Raw genomic sequence first — 24,236 nt, 5'->3', positions numbered from 1 at the left:
GTCTTAGGCTCGCCTTTCCTAAGGACCTTCAACTCCACCTTCCGGACCTTACCGTCTTGACTAGGGAAAGTCTTTGTAACAATTCCCATAGGCCAGTCGATCCTTCGGGCTTGTTGTTCTTTCATTAGTACAATTAGTACAATTTCATTAGTTCCAAAGACATACTGATAGGGAATTTAGATTGTGAGCCCCATCGGGGACAGTGATGATAATGTGTGCAAACTGTAAAGCGCTGCGGAATATGTTAGCGCTATATAAAAATAAAGATTATTATTATTATTATTATTAGTACTACGTCTCCTTCTTTCAAGTTCGGTTTATTCTGTCACCATTTTCTTCTTCCTTGGAGAGTCACGAGATATTCCTTTCTCCACCGGCTCCAGAAGTAGTCAGCGAGGTACTGCACACGTTTCCACTGTTTCTGGTAGGTGTTTGCACGAGGAAACTCTCCACTAACTGTTAGTGGGTTCCCGATCTTTTGGGTGAGAAGAGTAGCTGGCGTAAGAATGGTCGGTGTTTCGGGATCCATGGACACTGGGACGAGTGGTCTTGAGTTGATTATGGCAGAAACTTCAGCCAGAAGAGTAACCAAGGTCTCATGCGTAAGCCTTGAAGAGTTTACATCCATAAACATAGAATTCAGGATGTTGCGTTAGATCCCGATCATCCTTTCCCAGGAACCTCCCATGTGAGAACTATGCGGAGGATTGAAGATCCAGGTGCAACCTCTTTCTTCCAGTTGATCCTGAATTGGCCTGAAGTCAATATCCAGCTCTCGACATGCACCGATGATGTTGCTTCCATGGTCAGACCTCAACTGTTTCACCGGTCCTCTTATCGCTAGAAACCGCCGGAGAGCGTTGATCAGGCTGGATGTGTCCATAGACTCTATTACCTCTATGTGGACGGCACGGACACTCATGCAAGTGAAAAGTATGGCCCATCGTTTGCTGCTGGCATGGCCACCTCGAGTTCTGCGTGCAGATACCATCCATGGCCCGAAGACATCTAGGCCAACGTAGGTGAAAGGCGGCTCAGCACTCAATCTGTCAGAAGGCAGGTGGGCCATTTGTTGATGTACCTGTTTTCCTCTGGTTTTCCGACATTGCACACAGCGATGTAGTGATCCTGCTACAAGTCTTTTCATACCTATGATCCAAAGCCCTGCAGACCGTAACTTGCCTTCTGTGATCTGCCTGCCTTGGTGCTCGGTTTTTTCATGAAAGTCCCAGATCAGTAGATCAGTGATATGATGTTTAGTGGGAATGATGCAAGGATGTTGCTCTGAAGCCGCAATCTTGGCTTGATTTAAACGACCACTGACTCTAAGCAAACCGAAGCTGTCCATTACTGGATTCAAATGGGCAATGGGGCTTTTCAGAGGGATCTGCTGTTTGTGGTGTAGGCATTCCCATTCAGTACTGAATACGTTCTGCTGGACGTAACATATTATAAGGGACTCACAGTGAGAAATGTCCTCAGCAGAGAGTGGTTTACGGCAGACGTGCCAGCCGTGACATTCTTTGTCTCCAAGTGAGTTCTGATACGATCTCGCAATGTAGACTAACCTTGCTATAGTCTTGATGAGTTTCATCCAATTGGAGAAGCGTTCAAAGCCCTGGCAACCGAGGCTGGAGGTTGGTTTAGTGTTCGTCGCCAAAGCACTGACCTTGGAGCGGACTTCTGGATCGCCATCAGGATCCTGGATGCTGAAGACTTCCTGGACACATTCACTTCCCTTCTGTTCCAACAGAAACTTAGGACCTTGGGTCCTCTTGAGTAGATCGATAGCCGCTTCTTCTGTGGGCAGAGATTTTAGTCCATCATCTACATAGAAGTCTTTCTCTACAAAGTCTCTGGCATCTGTTCCATATTCAGACTCTCCTTCTTGAGCGGTTCTCCGCAGGCCATAGTTTGCCACTGCGGGGGAAGGGCTGTTCCCGAATACGTGCACCCTCATGCGATACTCCGCCATCTCTTTGCTGGGGTCATTGTCTTTGTACCACAGGAACCTGAGGAAATTCCTATGGTCCTCTCTTACTATGAAACAGTGGAACGTCTGTTCAATGTCGGCGGTGATGGCGATGGGCTCTTTCCGGAACCTCATCAACACTCCTACTAGGTTGTTTGTAAGGTTAGGACCCGTGAGGAGGACATTGTTGAGAGATACGCCTTGATGTTTGGCGCTTGAATCAAAGACAATTCTAATTTGCTTAGGTTTCCGTGGGTGATATACTCCGAATAAGGGTAGGTACCAACACTCCTCGTTTTCCTTTAAGGGAGGCGCTGGCTCCGCATGGTTATTCCGGAATATCTTGCTCATGAAGGTGACAATGTGTTCGTTCATCTCCGGTTTGTTGCTAAGTGTGCGCTGGAGAGAGTTGAATCTGGACAAGGCTTGCTCACGATTGTTCGGGAGTCTTACCCTGGTAGCTCGGAAGGGTAGGGGAAAAACCCAGTGATTGGTCTCGTCCTTAAAGAACTCATTGTCTATTATCCTGACAAATTCCTTGTCTTCCATTGATGGGGCTACATTGTTGTCATCCTTAGTTGTATGAAACACCGATCTTCCCAAGTCATCTGCATAGGGAGAAGGAATGACATCAGGCAGCTATACGGGATCTGGAGGCTTCTCTTTCACCTCATAGTGATGAGGGCATGGTTTGCAGAAAGTAGCTCGTCCGTCTCTGCGTACATAGGTTTTAAAGGAATCGACTCTTGTTCGGTCCAAGCACACATTACCTATGATTACCCACCCCAAGTCGAGTCTCTGTGCGTAGGGGGCATAGTCAGGACCATTACACTGTTGGCGTACCTTATGTATCCTTAAATTGTCTCTGCCGAGCAGAAGTAGGATTTCAGCATCTGTGTCCATAGGTGGGATAACGCTGACTAGGTGCCTTAGGTGTGGTTGGTGGAATGCAGCTTCTGGGGTAGGAATCTCATCCCTTTGGCTGGGTATTTGATCGCATTCGATTAGCGTAGGTAGGGGTATTTCTACACCTCCATTGACAGGAGAAGCAATGAAACCTTGTGCCCTCCTGCCGCTAGTCTCTATGCGGCCTGAGCAAGTGTTCAGAGCATAGGGCGTTGCTGGTCCCTTGATTCCAAAGGCTTCAAAGAACTTAGGTCCAGCTAGGGATCGATTGCTCTGATCATCAATGATGGCATACATTTTTACTGCCTTCTCTGGTTGCCCTTCTGGATAAACTTTGATTAGGCATATCCTGGCACAGCATTTATCACTTTGGCTCTCCCCACATACCTCTGAGCATGAGCAGGAGACAGCCGTGGTAGACTTGGCGTTATTCTGTGGCTCCCCGCCATGGCTTGTAGCCGGACTAGAGGTAACTGCAACTGCTGGATCGCTGGTGGCTGAGGTTGGATGCAAAGCTGATGGGTGTTTGTCACTATGACACTCTTCACACTTAATGGCAGATTTATAGCCCTTGGCCATGTGTTCTAATGAGACGCAGCACTTGAAACATACCCCAAGTTCGCTGAGGATTTCCTTGCGCTCCTGCATGGTTTTGGACCTGAAGCCTCTACATTTGTTCAATGAGTGTGGTTTTTTGTGAATGGGACACTCACGATTGAAAGACTTATCTCTCGATGGAATAGTGTACTGTTTATCGGCAGTTACTGCAGGTGGTGGCAGGTTAGTCTTTCTGACACTTATACTGCTCCTCAAGTCCTTGCGTCTATGTGAGACGCTTTCGTACTTTGATGACGGTGTTGCTGGAGCTGCAGTGTTAGACTCCAGGAAGTCTAGGCTAGGGTCGTTCCTCATTTGGGCCTGTTCGTCGACAAACTTGCAGAACTGATTGAATAGAGGAAAGGTGACATCATGTGACTTTTTGTACCTGGAAAGGCATACTGCCCACTTCTCTTGCAGACTATGCGGCAGCTTTGAGACGATTGGGTTCACCCCATGGGCAGTGTCCAGGTAGCATAATCCAGACAGACGAGGGGCTCCTTTTGCGAGTTCCAGTTCCATAAGCAGATCGCTTAAGTCCAGAAGCTTGTGGGCTTCCTTCAGGTTGATCCTTGGAACATTCTGCAGTCTCTTAAATAAGGACTTTTCTATGGCTCCAGCGTTGCCATAGGTCCTTTCGAGTCTCAGCCAGGCAGCAGCGAGACCTGCTTCAGCTTGCCCCACGTAGACGGTCCGAAGACTCTTGATACGGTTTGTGGAGTCAGGACCCAACCATTTTACCATGAGGTCGAGCTCCTGTTCTGCAGATAGGTTGAGGTCAGCAATGGTGGCCTTGAAGGTTGCTTTCCAGGCTCTGTAGTTCTCCGCACAGTCCTCAAACTTTGAGAGGCTGGTACTGATTAGCTCTTTGCTCACCATAAACCTGGCTAACTCGGACATGTCCGATCCTTCACTCCTTGTTACGTGTTACCTTGTGTTGCCTCTCGGGCGTATAAGCTGTGTGGCGTGGAAGGGTGAATTGTTCCCGGGCAAAATGATGTTGCTGCAGGGTTGAGCTGCTGTTTAACCTCTGGAGATTTTGATGACTGCAGCTTGAACTGTGGAGATGGACTGGAATGCGTCTTGTGATCGTCTTGTGATGATTGCTGCACCTGAGGGGACACATTATGGCATTGGTCTTGGGTCTCTGCGGATGCTGTGGGTAACACTGGCACCGTAAGTTGGGCTGACTTGGACTTTTCCACATTGTTGGGTTGAACGTCGCTGGAGAAGGAGTTGTGTGCTGCAGATATCTGTTTCTGCACGTAATCACTGGTACAGACAGCTGGGTCCTCTTCTTCCAGTGGTGGTAGGCAAATCGGGTCGAGGTTTTGATTCAATGCTTGCTCAAGTATTTTTACTTCAGCTAATGCGATTTTTTCCTCCATTTCTGTTTGAAGAATTTTTGCCCGAGCCTCTTCTTCTGTTTGAAGGATCTTTGCTTGGGCCTCTGCTTTTGCTTTCTTGGCTTCTGCCTCTGCTTTCTGCCTCTGCTTCCGCTTTCTTGGCTGTGTAGGAGCGTCTTAGTTTGGATCGCTCTGCGTTTAAACGGGCCTCTAGGATTCTGTCGCTGAGTTCTTGAGCAGGATGATTTGTATGACTGAGCAGAGTGTCTGGATGAGCCTGACCTGTGAGATCCAGCTTCTTGCAGACAAGCGATACGGAGCTCCGCTTTATCTTTGGCGTCTTGCGCAGCGGCGTCCCTTTCTCTTTCTGTGGAATCCACTTTGCTTAATTCTGATGAGGCTTCATCAATATTAGAGTCTTTAATGAAATCAACGTACCTTGCGGACAGTCTCTTGTATCTTCCGTGGGCCGTGTCTAGCCATTTTATAGTGTCCTGTAGATTCGCTGCATCATTTTTGTGGCGATGGATGCTTGACATGAGGGAGGTGACTCGTTCCCATAGATCGTCCAGGTTGTCATTGAACTCATCCTTTGTACTGTGATAGTTTTCTACAGCCTTTATGGTTGGTTTGACAGAGCGTCTTGGTCGTGAGTCTTGGTCTGTTTCTGAAGCTGTCTCTGTTTCCCCCTCTTCATAGTGGACAGTATCGGGTAGTATTTGCTCTGTTTCAGCAGTGGGAGACTGTGCATGGTCTTTTTCGGCCATTTTGATTTAAGGTGCACTGTCTCTTTAAGAAACTGAACTTTTGAATTGGGGGCTGGAAATCGCAGTGCAGCTTAGTTAAGACGTCCTGACAAGATCCCCAATGTATTTTTAGAGAATTGTGGGGTTTTGCAGTCCGACAATCTGCAGCAAAGTTGTATAATATACAGACAGTCTCTATGCACAATGAGGTCTGGGGTGACGATGCAGTTTTTTAGCAGAGCAGGGCTGCAGTATGTGAACGGGCAGATGGGTTAGGATATAAGGGTGATTTTTTGCTGGGCTTCAAGGCAGTTTTTTGACTATTCTGTCCCCACATGAGGCGAATGGAGGTGTAGTTGATTGAGGTTGGGAGAGATTCCTACCTTCCGTTTCCTCAATGCAGAGCAGACAGGACCATTGTTGCTGTTTTGCTGTTCATGCGTCCGGAGAGATGATACACACCAGATATTGTGAAGTCCAGACTTGCTTATTGGAAATCTGGACATACAGCGTATGATTGGTAATGCAGTACTTCTCCAGAAATGCAGGTATAACGACCCAGGTGGTACAGCAAGATGCAGCAAGGTGAGCAACAGATTTGTATGTGAAATTATGGTAAAAAAACTGATGCCTTCCACAGCCTGGTTAGCGTGTCTCTCCCAGAGAAAATGAAACTAGTAATGGGCACTGGCAGGAAGAGAAGGACTGACCTGACCTGGAAGTGGAAGGCATGTACCAGAATTAGCTGCAGTCTGCTATACAGAAAAAGGACAGCAGGTGGCAGCAGACCAAATGCAAAACTGAACATAAAGAATGGTAACATAACAATCTATATAAGCATATAGTCATAACTTTAGATGGAACAGTACAGATAAAAGAGTTGTAGACTAGATATATATATATAATGTGCTGTGTTCTAAAATAATAGCGCCACTCTTGACTACAGGCTGTTTGTGGTATTGCAGGCTAGCACCATTAACATGCCCATGGTTCTGCTGCAATACCAGAGCTGGAGATAAAAAAAGATCTTTTGTTTTTCAAACTCAGACAGCCCCTTTAACAGGATTAGAAGACGACTACATCATTCGGAGTGTGTTCTGTAGGCAATTTGGCTCCCCGGCGAGCCTTCCCTATTTATAGTAACCCCGTATCCATTTATCACAGCATAATCAAATTGCTTATAGATCGAGGAAGGAATCATCTACTCCGTGAGATTTACAACTCTTCCTAGAAAACCTACGAGGATGATAGAAAAAAAGGGAAAGCTCCAAGGGATGTCAAGAACCTAAAGAGTCAGTGAACCTTTTTATTGAGGACACAGGACCTGCTGAGGGTTCCTGGTAGTAAAGGGGTTGAGAAATTTTGCCAGGGGTTATGTAATAAAGTGATCACGGGTCACATCTGTTTTGCAGGTAATTACATTATAACTAACGAGTATGTGCGACTTTCTCAGAAAAGCCTTCCTCCGGGCTATTTACAATAGTAGCTTACAGCTTCTTGTTCTACTTTTTGTGGGCACTTTGATCAAACGACAAAAAAAAAAAATGGTTTCCAATATAAAATGAGGAATAGCTGTGTAGTTTGTGCATGCTTTACTAATTTTTAAGGAGAATCTGTCAACAGTAGAGAAGTGGCCATTTTTTGCACTTATTTTATTCCCGTTGCTCCGTTGAGTATTCCACTTTTTTATTCTTAAAAATCTGTCATAAGATTCCAGAAATATTGGCTTTTTTATTTAGTGCTAAATGTTAGGATTTTTTTTTACTAAAGGGGCGTGGCTCACCGATCCTCTGGGGCGTGTCTTTAGGCTGCTTTACATAATTACCCTTAGAGCTACGCCCCCTTGGGGAACTAGCCCTAAATAAAAAGGCTCATGTCTTCGGAACCGTATGGTGAATATAAAAGAGAGAAAAAAAATTAATATTAAGGGGATTAGCGGGAATAAAAGAAGAGAAAAAACTGGCCACTTTTGACCCCGTGACAGGTCGCCTTTAACTAATTGAGTTATTTAAAGGGGGTCATCTGGTTAAAAAAAAACATTTTCAAGTGGCCAATTTCAGAATTCTGACTTCGTACAGGGGAGTCCATCAGCAGAAGCTCTATTAAAGGGGATGTCCTGAACTATTGTATTTTTTATTCGTATGGGCCTAAAAACTGACAGGCAGGTAGTTGCTAACAGACATAACCTGCCTGTTCTAACTGGTGACAGCTCAGAGAAGTCAACAACCACTCCTGGTGGTGTTTCATCTGCTGCACATCAACAGAGCAGCTCTGCCTCTTCCGGGCTGTTCTGTTGGTGTAGTGTGACTGCCGACATCGGCTTCCCACAGTTAGGCAGTGGGTAGCCACCGGTCAATTTTGATGTTGCAGTCACACCCCTTCTAAAGAGCAGAAGAGAATCTGCTACTCTGTTAAGGTGACATCAGCAGACGCCGCTGAATCACCGGCAGGGGCTGTCAGTGACCAATTTGTGACGGTAGAGATCAGCGCCAGACACAAAAGGCAGGTAGTTAGCAATTACCTGCCTGTAAGTTCTTAGGACCGTAGTAAAAAAATTAAATAGTCTTGGAAAAACCCTTTAATTAGATAGAACTAGACAAAGAAAGATTTTGTAGCTGTAGGACCCAGCACATCCTGACATTACAAACCTGCTAATTTCAGAGGGACAAGTTGATCATCTGATTTGTTTGGGGGGCTCCCAAACCGTCACCCAGAAATGACATCAGAGATGAAAAAAATCAGGAATTGGAATGTTAATGGCCGACCCTTTCTCCTCTCTCTCCACTGAAAACACATGAATAGGTGGCCGAGATCTCGCGGATGGATGGGTAGAGTTGGGAGAAATAGCCATTTGTCTGAAAGTGATCTACATATTGGCAGCTTAAGATTCCCAGGACAATTATTTTATTTTCAACGATTGTCGAAAGAAGGACAACTTGTTTATTATGAGGGTCTCAAGTGCAGACCTTCACGTCTCAAGTTAGGGTCCCATCAAGGGGAGTAGGCACACAAAACAGTTGAGGGGGAATTTTTCGTAGCCTTCATAGCAGCTTGAGGTCATGTTGCTCATTGCAACCAATCCAGTCTTATTTTTCAGTTTAGGTAATGGAAGCTGAACTTTGATTAGTTAGGTAACACATCTTTTTCTCTACGTTTTGATGAACGAGGCTTAAAGTTCTCAATGGAGAGACACAAGACACAATCACGTACCTTTTCCTCAGGGACACTGACAGGAGGCGATCCAGGATGTCTCTGCAGAACACATTGGTCGTGAAATTGTTCCGTGCAGGAATTCTGCAAATCGAACAAAAATAAAAAAGGAATAAATATAACTAATAGATATAAATATCCTAAATATAACTAATTCATGACAATCCACTTACCTAGGACTTTGTGGTAAGCGACCAATGGCTTTTTAGATAATATGTCTTTCTAAAATCTAGCATGAATCCATGAAACATCGGTTCCCATGGATGTGACGCCTCCTAAAGATACACACTTTACAGGGGTCCTCCACTCTAAGAAGGCGTCCCCCCTACATATGTTATTTTACCAGATTAGGCAACTATAATGGATTACATCACACTTTAGTTTGACAGTTGCAGGTGGCAAGGAACTTTTTGGAAACTTTCAGTAACATTAAGAAGGTAAGTGAGTCTTACCAAAACTGAGGTGGGTCCTCAGCTTTAAGGCAGCTTAAATGAGTTGAGGAGCAACTTTACCAGTTAAACCCCCCCATTGAAGGCTTCTCGCCCAGCCAACAGCTCTCTTACTTTGCGCTGAAGAGGAGCAATAGGCCCAGAAACAGCTGAATGGAAATGGAGATTCTGGTTTGGATTCATATCCTACGTTACATGGTATAGCTCTTTAAAGGGTTGATATTGACTTATAGGATTTCTACTTTTAATAGATGATATCGGACCTTGTTTTGTATGTCTGGAAAGAGGATATTTGCATATCAAATAAAAAAAAAACAAAATGGCATCCATCTGCTTGGGTCTCCAGCAATCCTGAGACCATAGGTTCCAAAGTCCTCGGTGTGAATGGAGGGGATAGCTTTTCATTTATTTTATGGGACTGATGGAACAACATCCTCTGCCAGTTCCATGAAATCTTTTGTCTTCTGGGTCGAATTTACTTTACTTTCAACTCGCAAATTTCTTAAGGTGGGAAAAAATGTATCAGCGAGCATCACATTGCTCCAAAGTAGAACATATACAGTAACAGTTTATAATGAAGTATAGAAGACCACCGCTTTCAGAAGTCACCTCTTTATCCAAAACAGATTTTCAGGTGACAGATTTTTAGTTCCTCATTTATAGATGAGTGAATTGATCCATAACAAGTCAAATTCATTAAGAATTTTCCCAAAACTCTGGATTCCAGAGACTCCGAAAAACGTTCGGGACCTGATTCCCACAAATCCATCAGAATAGTGGCCAGCCGCCGGCTGCTATTTTACTTGAGTCTTCAGAGGACTGAGAATGGAATAAAATAATAATTCACATTATACTCACCTGTCCCGGGCCCTCAAATGTCCTCACGCCACTGCTTCCTCTGCCGTCACTGATGTGCACTGACCTCGACATGACGTTGTGAGGTCAATGACTGACATCAGACCCTGAGGAACCAAAGATTGGAGTAGAGGACAGGGGAACTGTGGAGGTGACGAGGCAGCATAAGGACAGGTAAGGGCATAGGACTGGTGAGTATGACGTGTTTTATTATTTTTGACCCCTTATCTCCCTTCTGTCAATTATGTTTTGGGATCTGGAGACACTTCAGAGAGTAATAATAAATGAGCACTTTTTGATTTTAATTTGAACCGAATCTAATCTGCCTGAAAACAAATTTCGGGAGATTCACTCTTCCCTATCCCCCATATACTATGGGTAATGGCACACCTTCTTTCTAGTTTTAAGATGGGAGACTTAAAGAGTTTTCATTATATAGATTGGCATTGAAATAGTTAAACCAAGCAGTAGATAGATGCCGGTTCCCCGATTGCATCAACAATTCTGTTCCTCCAGTTCACCGTTGTCTAGTAAAACAAAAGTTGTTCTTTTCCGTACCATTGTGAACCTCATAAAATAACTTTACAAGAGTGTTGCATGATCCATGTAACGACAGGCTCCATTGTGGCGGCTAATGGGAAGCAGATTCCTTGTGTACTTCTCCAGCCCAATACAAAGTAACTGGAAGAAAGAAACATCCAGGACATTTCTCTCCTTTCTTTCTTTCTCTCTATCTTTTTTTCTCTATTTTTCTTTCTTTCTCTTTTTTTATTCTTTCTTTCTCTTTCTTTATCTCTCTTTCTCACTCTCTTCACTCTCTCTCTTTATCTTTTTCTTTCTCTCTCTCTTTCTTCTTTTCTTTCTCCATTTTTCTTTATTTACTGTATTTCTTTCTTCCTTTTTCTTTCTTTGTTCTTTTTTTCCTTCCTTTCTCTCTTTCTTGTTACCCACTGCCTCCATTTCTCTACGAGGGTCTCTCAAGAATTACGGCATGGGAGCATTGCAATCAATCCCTGCTGCTAGCTATTATGGAGAGGAGAACCACAGTGTATCGTCATTAGATAATGGGCTGAAAAATAAGTTAACACTGGGGGAATGTTGGAGGATAAGGTGCCCGGGGTGCTGGGTGCCAAGGGGCTGCAACAAAAATTCACACAGAAAAACTATAGGAAGTAAAATACACACTATGAAAAAAGAAACAAAACCCATACTCCCCACGCCAAACTGTCACCACCAGCCTGCAATCCGAGACTACACAATTTATACCTCAAAACAAAACAAAAAAAATGTGAACTTTATTTTATTACAAATTAAAAAAAGAGAATACATTTATTATTTTACAGCGAACAATAAGAAACCCCCCCCAAAAAAGATCATTTTTAAAAAAAGCGTATTTCGAAAAAAGCACTATGGCCTCGATTCATCATTGCCTTTGTGCCTGTTTTTTTGTAGTTTTTTTTTGCGTCTTGCATCTTTTTTTCTTTGCACCCAATTCATTATTCTATTTGAGCCTTTTACAAAGTCTGTTTTGTATATTTTTTTTCCGCTTTGTTGGAGGAGTTTAGCGATTCCAGATGATTTCGCCTGATTCATCAATTGCGATTTAAAAAAAAAAAAATAACCAAATTTGGTATGATTCATCCAGTTTCCCCCTCGTGTAGTGTCGAGGAGCCAGTTTTTTGGCAAAAGTTTTGTGAGTTTTTGGTGCCAAAAGGTGAAAAAGATAATTCAACACAGGGGTAAAGCCAATTTTTTTTACTTTGCGACAAATTAATGAATATCGTGCGACATTTTGATTAATTTAATTCCAAAAATGGCAACTAATACCACAAGACAAAAAAGAAAAATTACTTTAAAAGAAAACAAAACACAAATGATGAGTCAGGCCATTTCTTCTGTAACCCAAGAAAAAAAACTAAGGGATTAATAAGGTGGAAAATGTATTTTTTTCCCCCCAATGGTGAAGAAAAATCTAGCATATCCAGTTTAGAACATTGATAGAGTAGATTATTCAGAAATCAAAGAGGTTTTCTGTCTATTTCTTTACACGTGGCCCCAGTGTGATAAACAAAATAATCTACTGATCCCCCCGTTGATCCTTCGTCTCGCTGGCACTGTCTCCATCCAGTCTCCTCTTACAGCGTGTGAACACTGGCAATGTCACCCTCCAGTCTCTTCTTACAGCATGTGACCACTGCAGCCAATCACTGGCAATGTCACATTCTAGTCTCTTCTTACGGCATGTGACCACTGCAGCCAATCGCTGGCAATGCCCCCTTCTAGTCTCCTCTTCCAGAATGTGGCCAATGCAGCCAATCGCTGGCAATGTCCCCCTCCAGTCTCTTCTTACAATATGTGACCACTGCAGCCAATCACTGGCAATGTCCCCATCTAATTTCTTCTTACAACATGTGACCACTGCAGTCAGTCGCTGGCAATGTCCCTCTCCAGTCTCTTCCAGAATGTGACCAATGCAGCCAATCGCTGGCAATGTCCCCCTCCAGTCTCCTCTTACAGCATGTGACCACTGCAGACAATCGCTAGCAATGATCCTTCCAGTCTCACATTTCAGAATGTCACCAATGCAGCCAATTGCTTGTAATGTCCCCCTCCAGTTTCCTCTTACAGCATCTGACCGCTGCAGCCAATCACTGGCAATGTCCTACTCCAGTCTCCTCTTACACTTACAGAAAGTGACCAAAGCAGCCAAAAGTTGGCACTGTCTCCCTCCAGTCTCCTCACGGCATATGACCACTGCAGACAATCGCTGGCATTGTTCCCTCCTGGGAACCAGTCCCTTTATCATCTACAAGGGTGGCAGACCTGTAAACTCTCCCTTCCAGGAGTCCTGGGCATCGGTTCAGAATCGAAGCAACGGGAAACCAAGGAAAAGGTTGAAGAGAAGACTTACATGTGGTTGACTTCAGGCTTCACCAATCCCACTCTGGTGGTTATATTTCCCGGCCTGTGGAGAAGAAGCGGAGATCACATTCAGGAATCGATGTGTTTGGAATGTTTGTGATCATGACTCGATACTTTGCTACTCAATGTAAAACGCAGGAAAGAGAGCGGCTCGTGACACCATGATCAGATCAATACTCTCATCTGCTTTATTAGCTTCCATCGTTATTCACATTTTAGGCTATTATCGCGCTTTATCACGCCAATTAAAACAGCTTGTTCGAGAGTTTTATTCTATACGGGCTGATAAATTACAATGAACAACGGTCAAAGATCTAGGAAATCGATCGTCTCTCGTTAGTAACACTGATGTGTTTTACAATTCACGCTATCAGTGGTAGGAAACTCATCACATTATTGTGGGCAGCATATGCCCCCCAATTTATATGATTAAATGTATAGCCCCGCGATGGGGCATGGAAGACAAGATCAGCAGTCATGGAGAAAAGCATAGGTAATCATCCGATCACTGAACTCGAATGATCGGGAACGATCACTCTGATGAAGGACGATTTAGGCGATTGTCACCCCGTGTAAAGGGACCTGAGTCTTACATAAACTCACTGTGGAAGTCAAAATGCTTCTATTTAAAGGGGTTTTCATGTTTTGGAAGACCCCTGTCCTCTGGTTGCAATTCGTTTAAAAAAAAATCTTCCCTGGGAACAGCGCTGAGTCTCCGCCGCTGCTCCAACGGGCTGTTATTGTCCTGCAGCCAAACAATGGGTTGATCAGTTTGTGTCATCAACTCGGTGATTGGCTACAATGCTGACGATGATGCACCGTGAGCAGCGGTGGAGACTTGGTTGGTCCCAAGGAGAGTGAGTAAAGCACAGGGGGTCTGGGTTTGTTTTATGTAAAGAGAGTCTGTCACCCCCCCCCCTAAAAAAAGGCACTTTAATTGGGTTATACAGTGTTGTAGGGGACTGGTACAGTGCCTTAGAAAATAACTTTAAATTCACATGTAAATGAGGCTTCGGTACACCCTCGGCATGACCCAGAGTTTGGTGCGCCGCTATGGCTTCCATTCCGGTATGCATTGCATGGTTATCAATTTATACGAGTGTCTGCCATGTAATACTAGAGCTGCTGCAGAAGTGGAAGCGTACAGCCAGAAGCGGCTTCCCACAAGTCTACAGACGTCCTAGTGTACTGTCATTTCTTCGATTAATATCTAATTATGAAACTTAGCCTGAAGCAATTAAACAAATAGATCCAAGATGGGAGCGCGGCGCGGCTATCCACTGAGCGATACTGCACTGCATCTACTTAATGAAGATGGGGAGTTCTGCAATTCCTAAATTGTCTGCATCTGGGGTGTGATGATTTAAGACCAGACCACAAAAGAAACAAGACAAGCCGGTGAGCTGTCGACAGGCGCCGGGTCATAAACCCAATGGTGCATAAAAGCAAATCATACATTAGAAATGTGTTGTACGATGGCCCGGAAGGTATAAACGGTATTACTGCACAAATTATAGGACGTGTTCACATGGCCGCCAGATCTGAAGACTGCGCTGGAGATTTCATGTACTCAACGCATACTGTAGCTTAATGAAAATTGGGGAAAAAAAATCTTTTCCATCATTTTTGTTCTCAAGGACGAGAATGTTAAACATTTCTTTGTATTGACAGACATCTTGCTGCACTTTATTTTTTACAATTTTGAGCTATCTGTCCATTGTTTCTCAGCGTGCGAGTGGACAAAATATTTTCTTTGGAACCGAATACATTGTCCATGGATTTTTAGTGGCCAAATGGACTGTCCAGGTTTAAAAACATATATGCTTAATTTATTAAATTATTCAGTTAATTGATATACGAATCTTTAGCTACGAAATCTGGGTCCCACCATGGTCCTCATCTGGTTTGTGTCCAGCACAGGAAAACATTCCCTCCTTGGACACGACTAAAGCTGTGTAAGCGTTTGTTCACATGCTGCAGTTTTTCAGAGGGAAAAAAAAAAGCAGCAGTTTACAGTACCAGCAAAATGAATGAGATTTCTGAAATCTCATGCACACGCTGCTTATTTTTTTCCATGCAGATTTTTTTAAAATTCTGCAGCGTGTCAAATCTTTCAGTGCTTTGGCAGCATTTTTTTCACCCATTCAAACGAACAAACAAATAAAAAAGCATAAAAAAATGCAAGTAAAAAACGTGCATAGTTTTTCATGCCAACATTCTGTTTTTTTGCCGATAATACAAATACTCAACACAAAGCCGAAGAGAGGCCAATTGACTACGCATTTAAACAGCTAAGGCTGCTTTCACACATCCGGCTTTGTGTCTCCGGCGACGTGCGGATCCGGGATGTGCCGGAGACACCGGATGCCTGTGTGGCCGGATACGGTGGCGCCCACATTTAAAAGAGCAGTGCGAGACTCAGAGTCTCCGCGCATGCGCTCTGAAACAAACCGGTCCGGCGCTGTCAAAAAACGCTGCAGCAAACGCTTTTTGCAGACGTCGGACTGCTACTTTTTGCTGTATCCGGCAAAAATCGGATGCGCCGCATACCCATCCGGCACGGTGCGGCGACAATACAACTCTATGGGACAAAACCGAATCCGTTACCGGATCCAGTTGTTCCAAATGTCGCCGCATCGTGCCGGATTCGAAAAGCCGGATGTGTGAAAGCAGCCTAAGCCAGCCCCCTTTTCTGCCACAAACCACCTGTATTCCTCTATGCCCCATTTAGAGACTACCATATTTAACATCGTTTTTTTGCCAAAATACAATACAAAAGAACCATCCTGCCTTATCTAGACTTCCAGTAGTACAGCAGAGCTACCATTAATTCACCCACTAATATCTAACATTAGGTGACTCTGCTCATACTGTCCTAGTCTGTGCGGCAAAGTCGACAAGTGAGCTGCAGAAAACAAAATGTGCTCCCCTATACCCTATAGTGACTGATCTGTTGGCCATTATGGAAAGTGGGATATTTCAAGCTTCCTTTTACGTAAATAGTACAAAAAAAAATTAAAGAAAATACAGCAAATTAAAAAAAAAAACAGATCTGATGTTATTTTCTAACGACGTCTTATGGAACAATGAGAAAAATTTCTTGATGTCTTCAACCTCTAAAAATGATCTTTAATTAACCGTTATCTCAAGTCTTTCGAAAACCTGTAATCTGCTGGTGGTTCAGCCATGATGAGACCAGACCGATGTCTGAGATTTCTATTTGACCGGGCAGTCCATTCATGGACGGAGCAGATATCTTGTTTCCAGATGAATGGCTGTGTGTATTTTCCGCTAGTGATTTGATTCCCGCTCTGATTAAAGCCAGGTTTGCTTTGCATCTACAGTACATTTTCCGCAGAGAGAAAAATGAGACTGATGAAATAACAATACCTCGGTCGGCGTGAAAATAAAACATGATGTTTTGCTCGGTGCTTATGAGGATTTCTGTTATGTTATTTCTCGCTCGGCTTCGCAGTGATCCATTTGCGGTCGCTGTGACTGTTTGTACACAAAGGCATTATTAAGGTGGTAAAATTAGGGAAAGAAAAGCATTCGATGGCTAAATTACTTTATGCCTTGCTGAAAAACACAACACTAAACCAAAAAAAAGTAGAATTGCTATAGATGTTTTCCTAACAATATCATTTGATGAAAACAATCTAATGATCTTTTTCAATAGTTTTAGGCTTTTCTATTTATTAAAAAAAAAATTCAGGAGTCTAATACCGTGTATTAAAATTTTAGTTCAGCTCTAGGTTAAAAGTGTGGGATATATTTATGACTATGAAGGTCACATACGGTAATCCATACATACACCAAACTAGATGACCCTACTAAAAATATGATTCCCATTCGTGTGACTTGAAGTTACTGTGTCCCCAAATCTATAATGGGGTCCACATGTGCTATGTGTCGTTTGTATTTTTGGTGGTGTCTGTTCCATGACGTGCCCCACGTGCCGTGGGATACTCGGTACCGGGCCGGTCATCTTAAAGGGATGTGTCACAGTGGCGGTGACCCGATCCGTGGCCCCAGGCGGTCATGTAAAAGGGGATGAATTGGATGGGGATAAAGTTTATGTAGTGATTCGTGACGCCAGTTGTAGTGTTCAACTGTAGTATAGCCAGCACTGCAGATGATCCCTGGGGGAGTAGATTGTGATGTCAGTGCAGATGTTAAACCCTCTCCAACCAGGGCAGACCCCCAGAGATTGTGATGGAAATAGAAGGCACGGAGTAATAAGGCAGGAGACAAGGAAAGTCACTTTATAATTTACTGTAGTTCAGGTGCAGTTCAGAGGAGATATTACAACTCTCACCAGGTTTCCATCTGCTCTGGAGAATGGGGGTTATCTTTCTCTCTGCTGTGACTCAGTGTAACTTCCTGCTATTCTAATTCCTTCTGGGACCAAGTCTTCCTGGAGTTTAGAACTTCCAATATTGCCTGTACTCACTGTGTATTTCTCCTCCGGCAACTTGCAGCTTGAATCCTATGTCAAGCAGCTCAAGTTCCCACTTGCACTATCCTTCACTGATCCTAGGTTGTTGAAGTATTTCCGAGGGAAAACACTTTATTGGGGGTTGTATAATCCCGCACAGTCTCTCAGCTTACCACCCTGCTCTGAAAGCATGGATGGTCTAGGGGCTGGTTCCCCGATTCTTTTTAGCTGTACCCCTGTATAGAGCACATGTCTAATAATGACTTCCAAGAGCGTTCTTCCTCCTTCTTCTCCTTCACTGAAAAAACAACTCACCACCCTTCCCCCTCCCAGTTAGAGTATGTCTGCAAAGCTCTCTGCTTCCCACAAGTAAGGGAGTGGTGTAAATTGTGTGTGTGTGTTGTGGTCTCTAGCAGAGAAAGCATAACTCCCATTGCTCACAAAACACATACAAAACAGTACATATTTAACCCTTTTGTGGCGATAAAGGGTGCCACAATATGTAAGGAGACTTAAAGGCCATGCAATGCTCCTCCTCTGGGACTTCAACTATGCAAATAGCCTCTTCAGAGAGAGAGGATGTAATCTCAAGCACCACCTATTAGATGTAATTTTTATTACAACTTCCTTTTTGATGACTCTTTGTTTCAGAATCCAACTGAATGCTGGGATAGTCAAATGAAGTGGCATCATTATTAACCTTCATTTCAGGGGCTGGCCTAGTCCCTGGGCAATGTGCACTGTGCAAAGTTCTCTTGCTGGACCCACAGATCAGCACCGGACCCAGCAGTGACATCACTTGCGGAGGCAGCGCTGGTCTTGGATAGCCGGGTATTTGTCTTACAAGGCGCATTGACAATAAACTCTCTTGTTGGCACTCATAGAACAGGAATTGTGAGTATGACATATGATCTGGATTAGAGCCGGTCTCGGTGGTACCCTGTAGAGTCCTTGGTCTGTGGTCCCCTGAAGGATCCTTGATTGTTGGGCCCTTGGAAAATGCTTAATTGATGGGTTCCTGGAGGATCCTTGATCAATGGGCCCAAGAAGCATCCTTCATCGGTGGGCGCCAGAAGGATCCTTGGTCTGTGGGCTCCTGGAGGATCCTTGGTGAATGTGCCCCTGGTGGAACCAGCATAGAAAAATGTTGCACCTTTCCACCATTCATTCATTTAACATGCTCAAGGCTTTACAGTGACTGGCAGCCGCTGTAAGATCTTAGCATTTTTGTTCTCTTTTCGCTTGTTAAATTGGTATCAGAGGAAGCCAAGCATGATATTTATTCTGAAGGTCCAAGAAGGTATTGATGTTTCTATTAGGATCAATATCATTCTTGTGTTCCAGACGTATATTCAGGAGCTTCTCAGGGTCACTGCACATAAGAGATCCAGGATGCTGTAATTACAACTCTCAGCTGTGACTATTAGCAAGCTATCTGCCAGAATCATGGAAAAAGAAACATTTCCGTTACTTCTAAGGCCTTTTTCACATTTCAGTTTTTCGACATCAGTTGAAATCCGCTAAAGATTAAAAAAACAGATCCGTTTCCATTTGTGAACAAACGGATGCACCGGATCCGATTTTTGGTCGGATCTGCTGTCGCCGGCAAAGTCATGAAATTTAAAGGTACCGCGGTCTGGAAAAGGAGAGAGAGAGTGAGAGAGAGAGAGAGAAAGAGAGAGAGAATTTTTACAGCGCTATTGTGACGAGGTCAGCTTACGCTGAGTCAACTTTTTCTTTAGAGTGGACCCTCTGGGTCGTGGCACCCACCCACCTAGGGCAAGCTGACCTTATGAGGAACCACCCCCTATACAGGGAGTGTCAGGGGCAAGACCAAGGGGGTGAGCCACCATGACTGCTGGCACCAGATGGCCGGCTCAGGTAGACACTAGGTACGAGTGTCTGACAACAAGGACGAGCAGGAAGCAAGACAAGACAAGATGTAAGTTCAAGGTATCTTCATTAAGACAACTTCAGGATAACATTCAGTGCAAAAACGTGAGAACAAGCAAACACGGCAAGGTGCGTGCGTGGGCACGCCAAGGTCCATAGCATGGTACGTGCCAGGTGGCACACCTGGGTACAGGCAAAGGCACAATGGCATCGGACTCCGGACAGCTGGCAACGATCGACATGATCAGGGCATCAGGCTGCGGACATCAGCTCCGGACATCAGGCTACAGTCATCAGGCTTACGATCTATGGCAGCGATCGGCAGGTCCTGGGCATCCGGCAGGCAAACCAGGGTTCAGGCAAGGAGGCACGACAGATCTCCAGGCATGGTGCATGTTAGGGAACACGCCGAGGTCAAAGGCAGGATTCCAGGCAGGGTGCGTGCTAGGGGCACACCAGGGTCCAGGGCAAGGTGCAAGGCAGGGGACACGCCAAGGTTCAAAGCAAGGTGCGTGTGTAGGGGACACGCCAGGGTTCAAAATTCAACAAACAAGACAGGGTGCATGTGTAAAGACACGCCAAGGCACAAGGTACAAGGCAGAGTCCTGCGCGTGCAGAGAGACACGCCAGGGTCAGGTTCAAGGCAAAGTCTTGCTCCTGCAGAGAAATATGCCAGGGTCAGGTTGAAGGCAGAGTCCTGCGCGAGCAGAGGGCACGCCAGGGTCAGGGTTCAAGACAGAGTCCTGCGCGTGCAGAGAGACACGCCAGGGTCAGGTTCAAGGCAGAGTCCTGCGCGTGCACAGGGCACGCCAGGGTCAGGGTTCAAGGCAGAGTCCTGCGCGTGCAGATAGACACGCCAGGGTCAGGGTTCAAGACAGAGTCCTGCACGTGCAGAGAGACACGCCAGGGACAGAGTACAGGCAAGGACCTGTACGTGCGAAAGGGCAAGACAGTGTACATGGCAAGACCTGTGCGTACTTTTACAGAAGCACGGGGAGGTATGCCACGGGGCAGGCGAGGGCCTGTGCGTGCTAAGAGAAGCACGGAAAGCACAGTGCAGAGACAACGTGAGTGCAAGGAAGCACAGAGAGCACGGCTGGGGCACTGGCTAGCTGGACGGGCTGCAGCACAAACAGGCGGGTAAGAGTCCAGCGAACCCGACTGGGGCATAGCAGGCGACAAAGCTGTCACTGACTGACGAGCACGGCTGAGGCACAAGCAGGCGGGAACGGCTAGGGCGGGCACGGCTGAGGCACAAGCAGGAGGCTAGGAAGGCCAGGCGCATGCAAAGGGCACACGAAGAAACAAGGCAAGGCAAAGCAAGAAACAAGGCAAGGCTAGGCGAGAAACAAGGCAAGACAAGGTATGGAACACAGAGCGGAACAAAGGCAGAAAGACAGAGCCAGGTCAGAGCGAGAACAGTGCTAGCAGCGGAGCGTGGAAATGTGCAAGAGAGCACGATAGGACAGAGTCTAGCAGCGGAGCGTAGGCCGACGCCCAGAGCCGGGTCAAGGCGGAGCCTTGAGACTAGACACGGAACATAGGACGAACAACAAGGCAAGGAAGAGCTTAGGCAAGACATAGCGAAACAGGCTAAGGCAGAGAACAGCGGAAGTACTACAAGGCAAAGCAAGGCAAGGACAAACATGGGACGAGAGACAACATAAGACATGGCACGAGGCAAGAGGCAGAGTACAAGCACAGAGCGTGTGCAGAGACGCACTACAGAGCAGAGTGCAGGGGCACAGAATACAGGGAGCGACCAAGCAGACCAAGCAGCCATGCAGGGAAGCAACACGATACTCAGGCCCCGACCATAGGAAGGAGCGGTCTGATATAGCACCATTGCACTTGCACTTCCGGGTGAGGATCAGGGAAGGACTTCCGGTTCAGTTCCTCCAGGATCATAGAGAGCATTGCTAGATCAGACTGGGCTGAACCATAGAGAAGGTCACATGATCAGAGGTTCCAGGAATACATAGAGGATTGCAGAATCAGACAGTGCTGGAACATAGGAAAGGTCACATGATCAGGGGTTCCAGGAATACATAGAGGATTGCAGAATCAGAGCAGAGACGGATGGTTACCTAGCAACGGCATGCAGCCATGAGATAAGGCGCGGGTTCACACCGCTCCAGGCTTCTTGCAGCACGAGACATAACCGGCATGAGAATTCAGTGCACGTGCACACCGCTCCAGGAGTCATGCGGCATAACAGACATGGCGGGCATGACAGCTATTGAGGGTTAAAAGGCTTCTCAGAGCAAATCTTCCGGGCATGTGCACTTAAAAATAGTGGTCCGCCGCTACAAAAAAAGTTATATAGTCCGTCTGCTCCGCCCGGGAGACACTACAATTCAAACGGATCCGTCCAAAAACAGATGCAACGGACGACCGTCAGTCAAAATCCGCTGCTAATGCAAGTCTATGGGGGGGGGGGGAAACGGATCCGCCAAAAAACGGGCGGATCCGTTTTTTTCTAAAACTGGCGGATTTTGACTGGCGTAAAAAAACTGAAGTGTGAAACAGGCCTAAGGTCTTTCCCTTTGTCTGTCCATCTATTTATCCATCTCATAAATACATATTTATTAATCTCTCCATCTACTGTATCTATCCATCCATGCATCTCTCTCCATCAGTCTATCTAAAATCTTATCTATCTACGATATCTATTTATGAACTATAAAGCTCGTATCTATTACATACCATTATCTATCTATCATCCATCTATTATCTATCTATCATTATCTATCATCTGTCTATCTATTATCTATCTTTCTATCCATCTTCATGTCTCTGTATATTTATAAATACTCCTAATATACAGTATTGTATGATTACTTCCCGCTAAGTCTGTCTATATGTCGCTGCCCCTCTACATGTAAATTTCCATGAACGCCAACCTGAGGGCAGACGATCATCCGGAGGAGCCGTCACATACAGAATCCACTTCTCTTTATAAATAACCCTACATAGAGGCTACAGTAACATGATTGTATATTACTGATGTCTTCCATGGAATAAAAAGCTAAAAATAACAGTAAGCCCTCTAAGAATAATTCCACCAGTCATTGACAAATAGCAGCGGGAGCCGAGGGAAGAAGAAAGAGGAAATGGTCTATGAATCATTGTGGCGCGGTTGTTTTATGAAAGATCTTCCAGGCTGAGAGGTCGGACACCGGCTTATTAGTGAGCGCGGTGGTTACTATATAGGGGTAATATAATGAAACACATAGGATCTTCTAACAAAGGATGTGACAAGTGTTGCTCTCAGATATAGCGGGGCTTCACAGTGATGAGCGGCATCAGATGGGCGCTACGCTACTTACAGTCACAGAATTCTTGAGCGTCAACCACCAATTTACCAACATGGAGCGCCCCATGTCCTTGAAACGGAACCAGTGACCCTAAAATTAATGTCATCTGTGTAAAGCATCTGAAATGTTGATAACCTCTATTCTTTTGTACTGGCTGATTAACTCTCTACTTTACCTAAAAAAATTGCTGAAACTTCTAAAAGAGATGATCCACTGTACTGAAATTGGACTGTACACATGAGAAACTGAGGTTCATGAGAAACAAGCCTGCATGCACAGTTCCATATTGTTGAATGTATTTCCCAAGACGTCTGGGGTCATAGCCTGAATTTCTTGCTCTATGTTCTCTCGGAGTGCTGTAATGTTGTGGCTTGTTACTGAACACCCGACCCTTCAAAGGGCTACAAAGGAAAAAATTTGTCAATAAAATTCTTTTCTCTTGATCGGATCTTTTCAATTCCTGAAGAATAGAGACTATGTATGGTCGAACACGACCTTTCTTGGCCACTCGTTGACGGGTGGAATAGAACATGCCTGTCTCCTGGGAAAACCTCTGCAACGATTTGCGTGGAGGTGCCAGAAGTCGCTGTTTCGCATCTTGAATTGGATTTCAACCTCCATACTTCTTTAGAAACTCACTTTGACACCTCTTTAAGGACTTCATATTCCAATAAGTTTTCACAATGAAAACCCACCCCTCCATGCTGTATCTGTACATTGTTGATGAATGAAGAAGGAATTCTGCAGGAGTAAAATGCAAACACAACACAAAGTCCCAACGAGCAAGTCTATCTCAAAATGGAGACAATCAGCGGGGCGACAAGTTGGTGGAGGCGTCTAGGCGCAAGGATGTTTCTCGTCACCGAGGTTCATTGCATTCTCACTTCTCATGAACCAAAATATGTACAGTCCAAATTTCAGTACGGTTGACCGTCTCTTTTACAAGCTAATGCAATTTTAACAGGCAAAGTAGCAAACGAATCACCCTGTACTATAAGTCTGATTCTTCATTAACTAGAAATTAATCAGCGAATATTTATGCAAATGAGCTTGTGAGTGTAGGGTGGTGGTCCGGCACTTTTAGCTCTCAGGTCTCTCTCCTTCTTTATTCTCCCTCCGCGGGCCTCCTGTCACACTTTCCGTGTGACCTGCACCCCCGCCTGAGACTTCAGTCCCAGCCAGGGGTGGTGCATGCGCAGATCGATAGTCTAGCTCTAGCAATGTCATCAGGATCTTACTTCACATGCACCACCCAAAGGAATGATGGCGCTTGCCCGATATCTAAGGCAGAGAAGCAGATCACAGAGCTTGGCGGGATTAGACACGGCCTTTTCCGCCCATGAGATTTGTCAAAAATGCTGGCGGTTTGAACACCGGAAATGCCACTCCAGTTCCTGATTAATAGCATTTCTGGCGCACGCCACAGAAGAGTAGCACCACATTCATTATGTGACGTGCGCCTCTTAATGAATTCCGCTCCGCGTTGAGCGCGCTCTACGCCAGTCTTGATGAATCAGCCTCTATGTCGGTCTATTCACTCTCTCATACTTCTTTTTTAATCATTTGTAGAGCACTGAGGAATATG

At 45.0% G+C, this 24,236-nt stretch overlaps 1 protein-coding gene across 2 annotated transcripts in view; it reads right to left on the bottom strand.

The window, feature by feature from the left end:
• ST8SIA6 (ST8 alpha-N-acetyl-neuraminide alpha-2,8-sialyltransferase 6) overlaps positions 1 to 24,236 on the bottom strand; it is a 106,422-nt gene that overhangs the window by 34,020 nt on the left and 48,166 nt on the right. Inside the window, exons 2-3 of one of the 2 annotated variants that reach the window (XM_073581874.1) lie at positions 12,993 to 13,046; positions 8,778 to 8,861 (exon numbers count right to left, since the gene is read on the bottom strand). In XM_073581874.1, the coding sequence (XP_073437975.1) occupies positions 8,778 to 8,861; positions 12,993 to 13,046 (138 nt within the window). The remainder of the gene's footprint in view (positions 1 to 8,777; positions 8,862 to 12,992; positions 13,047 to 24,236) is intronic. The other variant, XM_073581875.1, reaches the window with a different exon arrangement.

Source organism: Dendrobates tinctorius, unplaced genomic scaffold, assembly GCF_039654945.1.
Source record: "Dendrobates tinctorius isolate UK_male_01 unplaced genomic scaffold, ASM3965494v1 ptg000070l, whole genome shotgun sequence".
In the NCBI taxonomy this organism is placed as follows: domain Eukaryota; kingdom Metazoa; phylum Chordata; class Amphibia; order Anura; family Dendrobatidae; genus Dendrobates; species Dendrobates tinctorius.
This window is presented reverse-complemented; position numbering and strand designations above follow the sequence as displayed.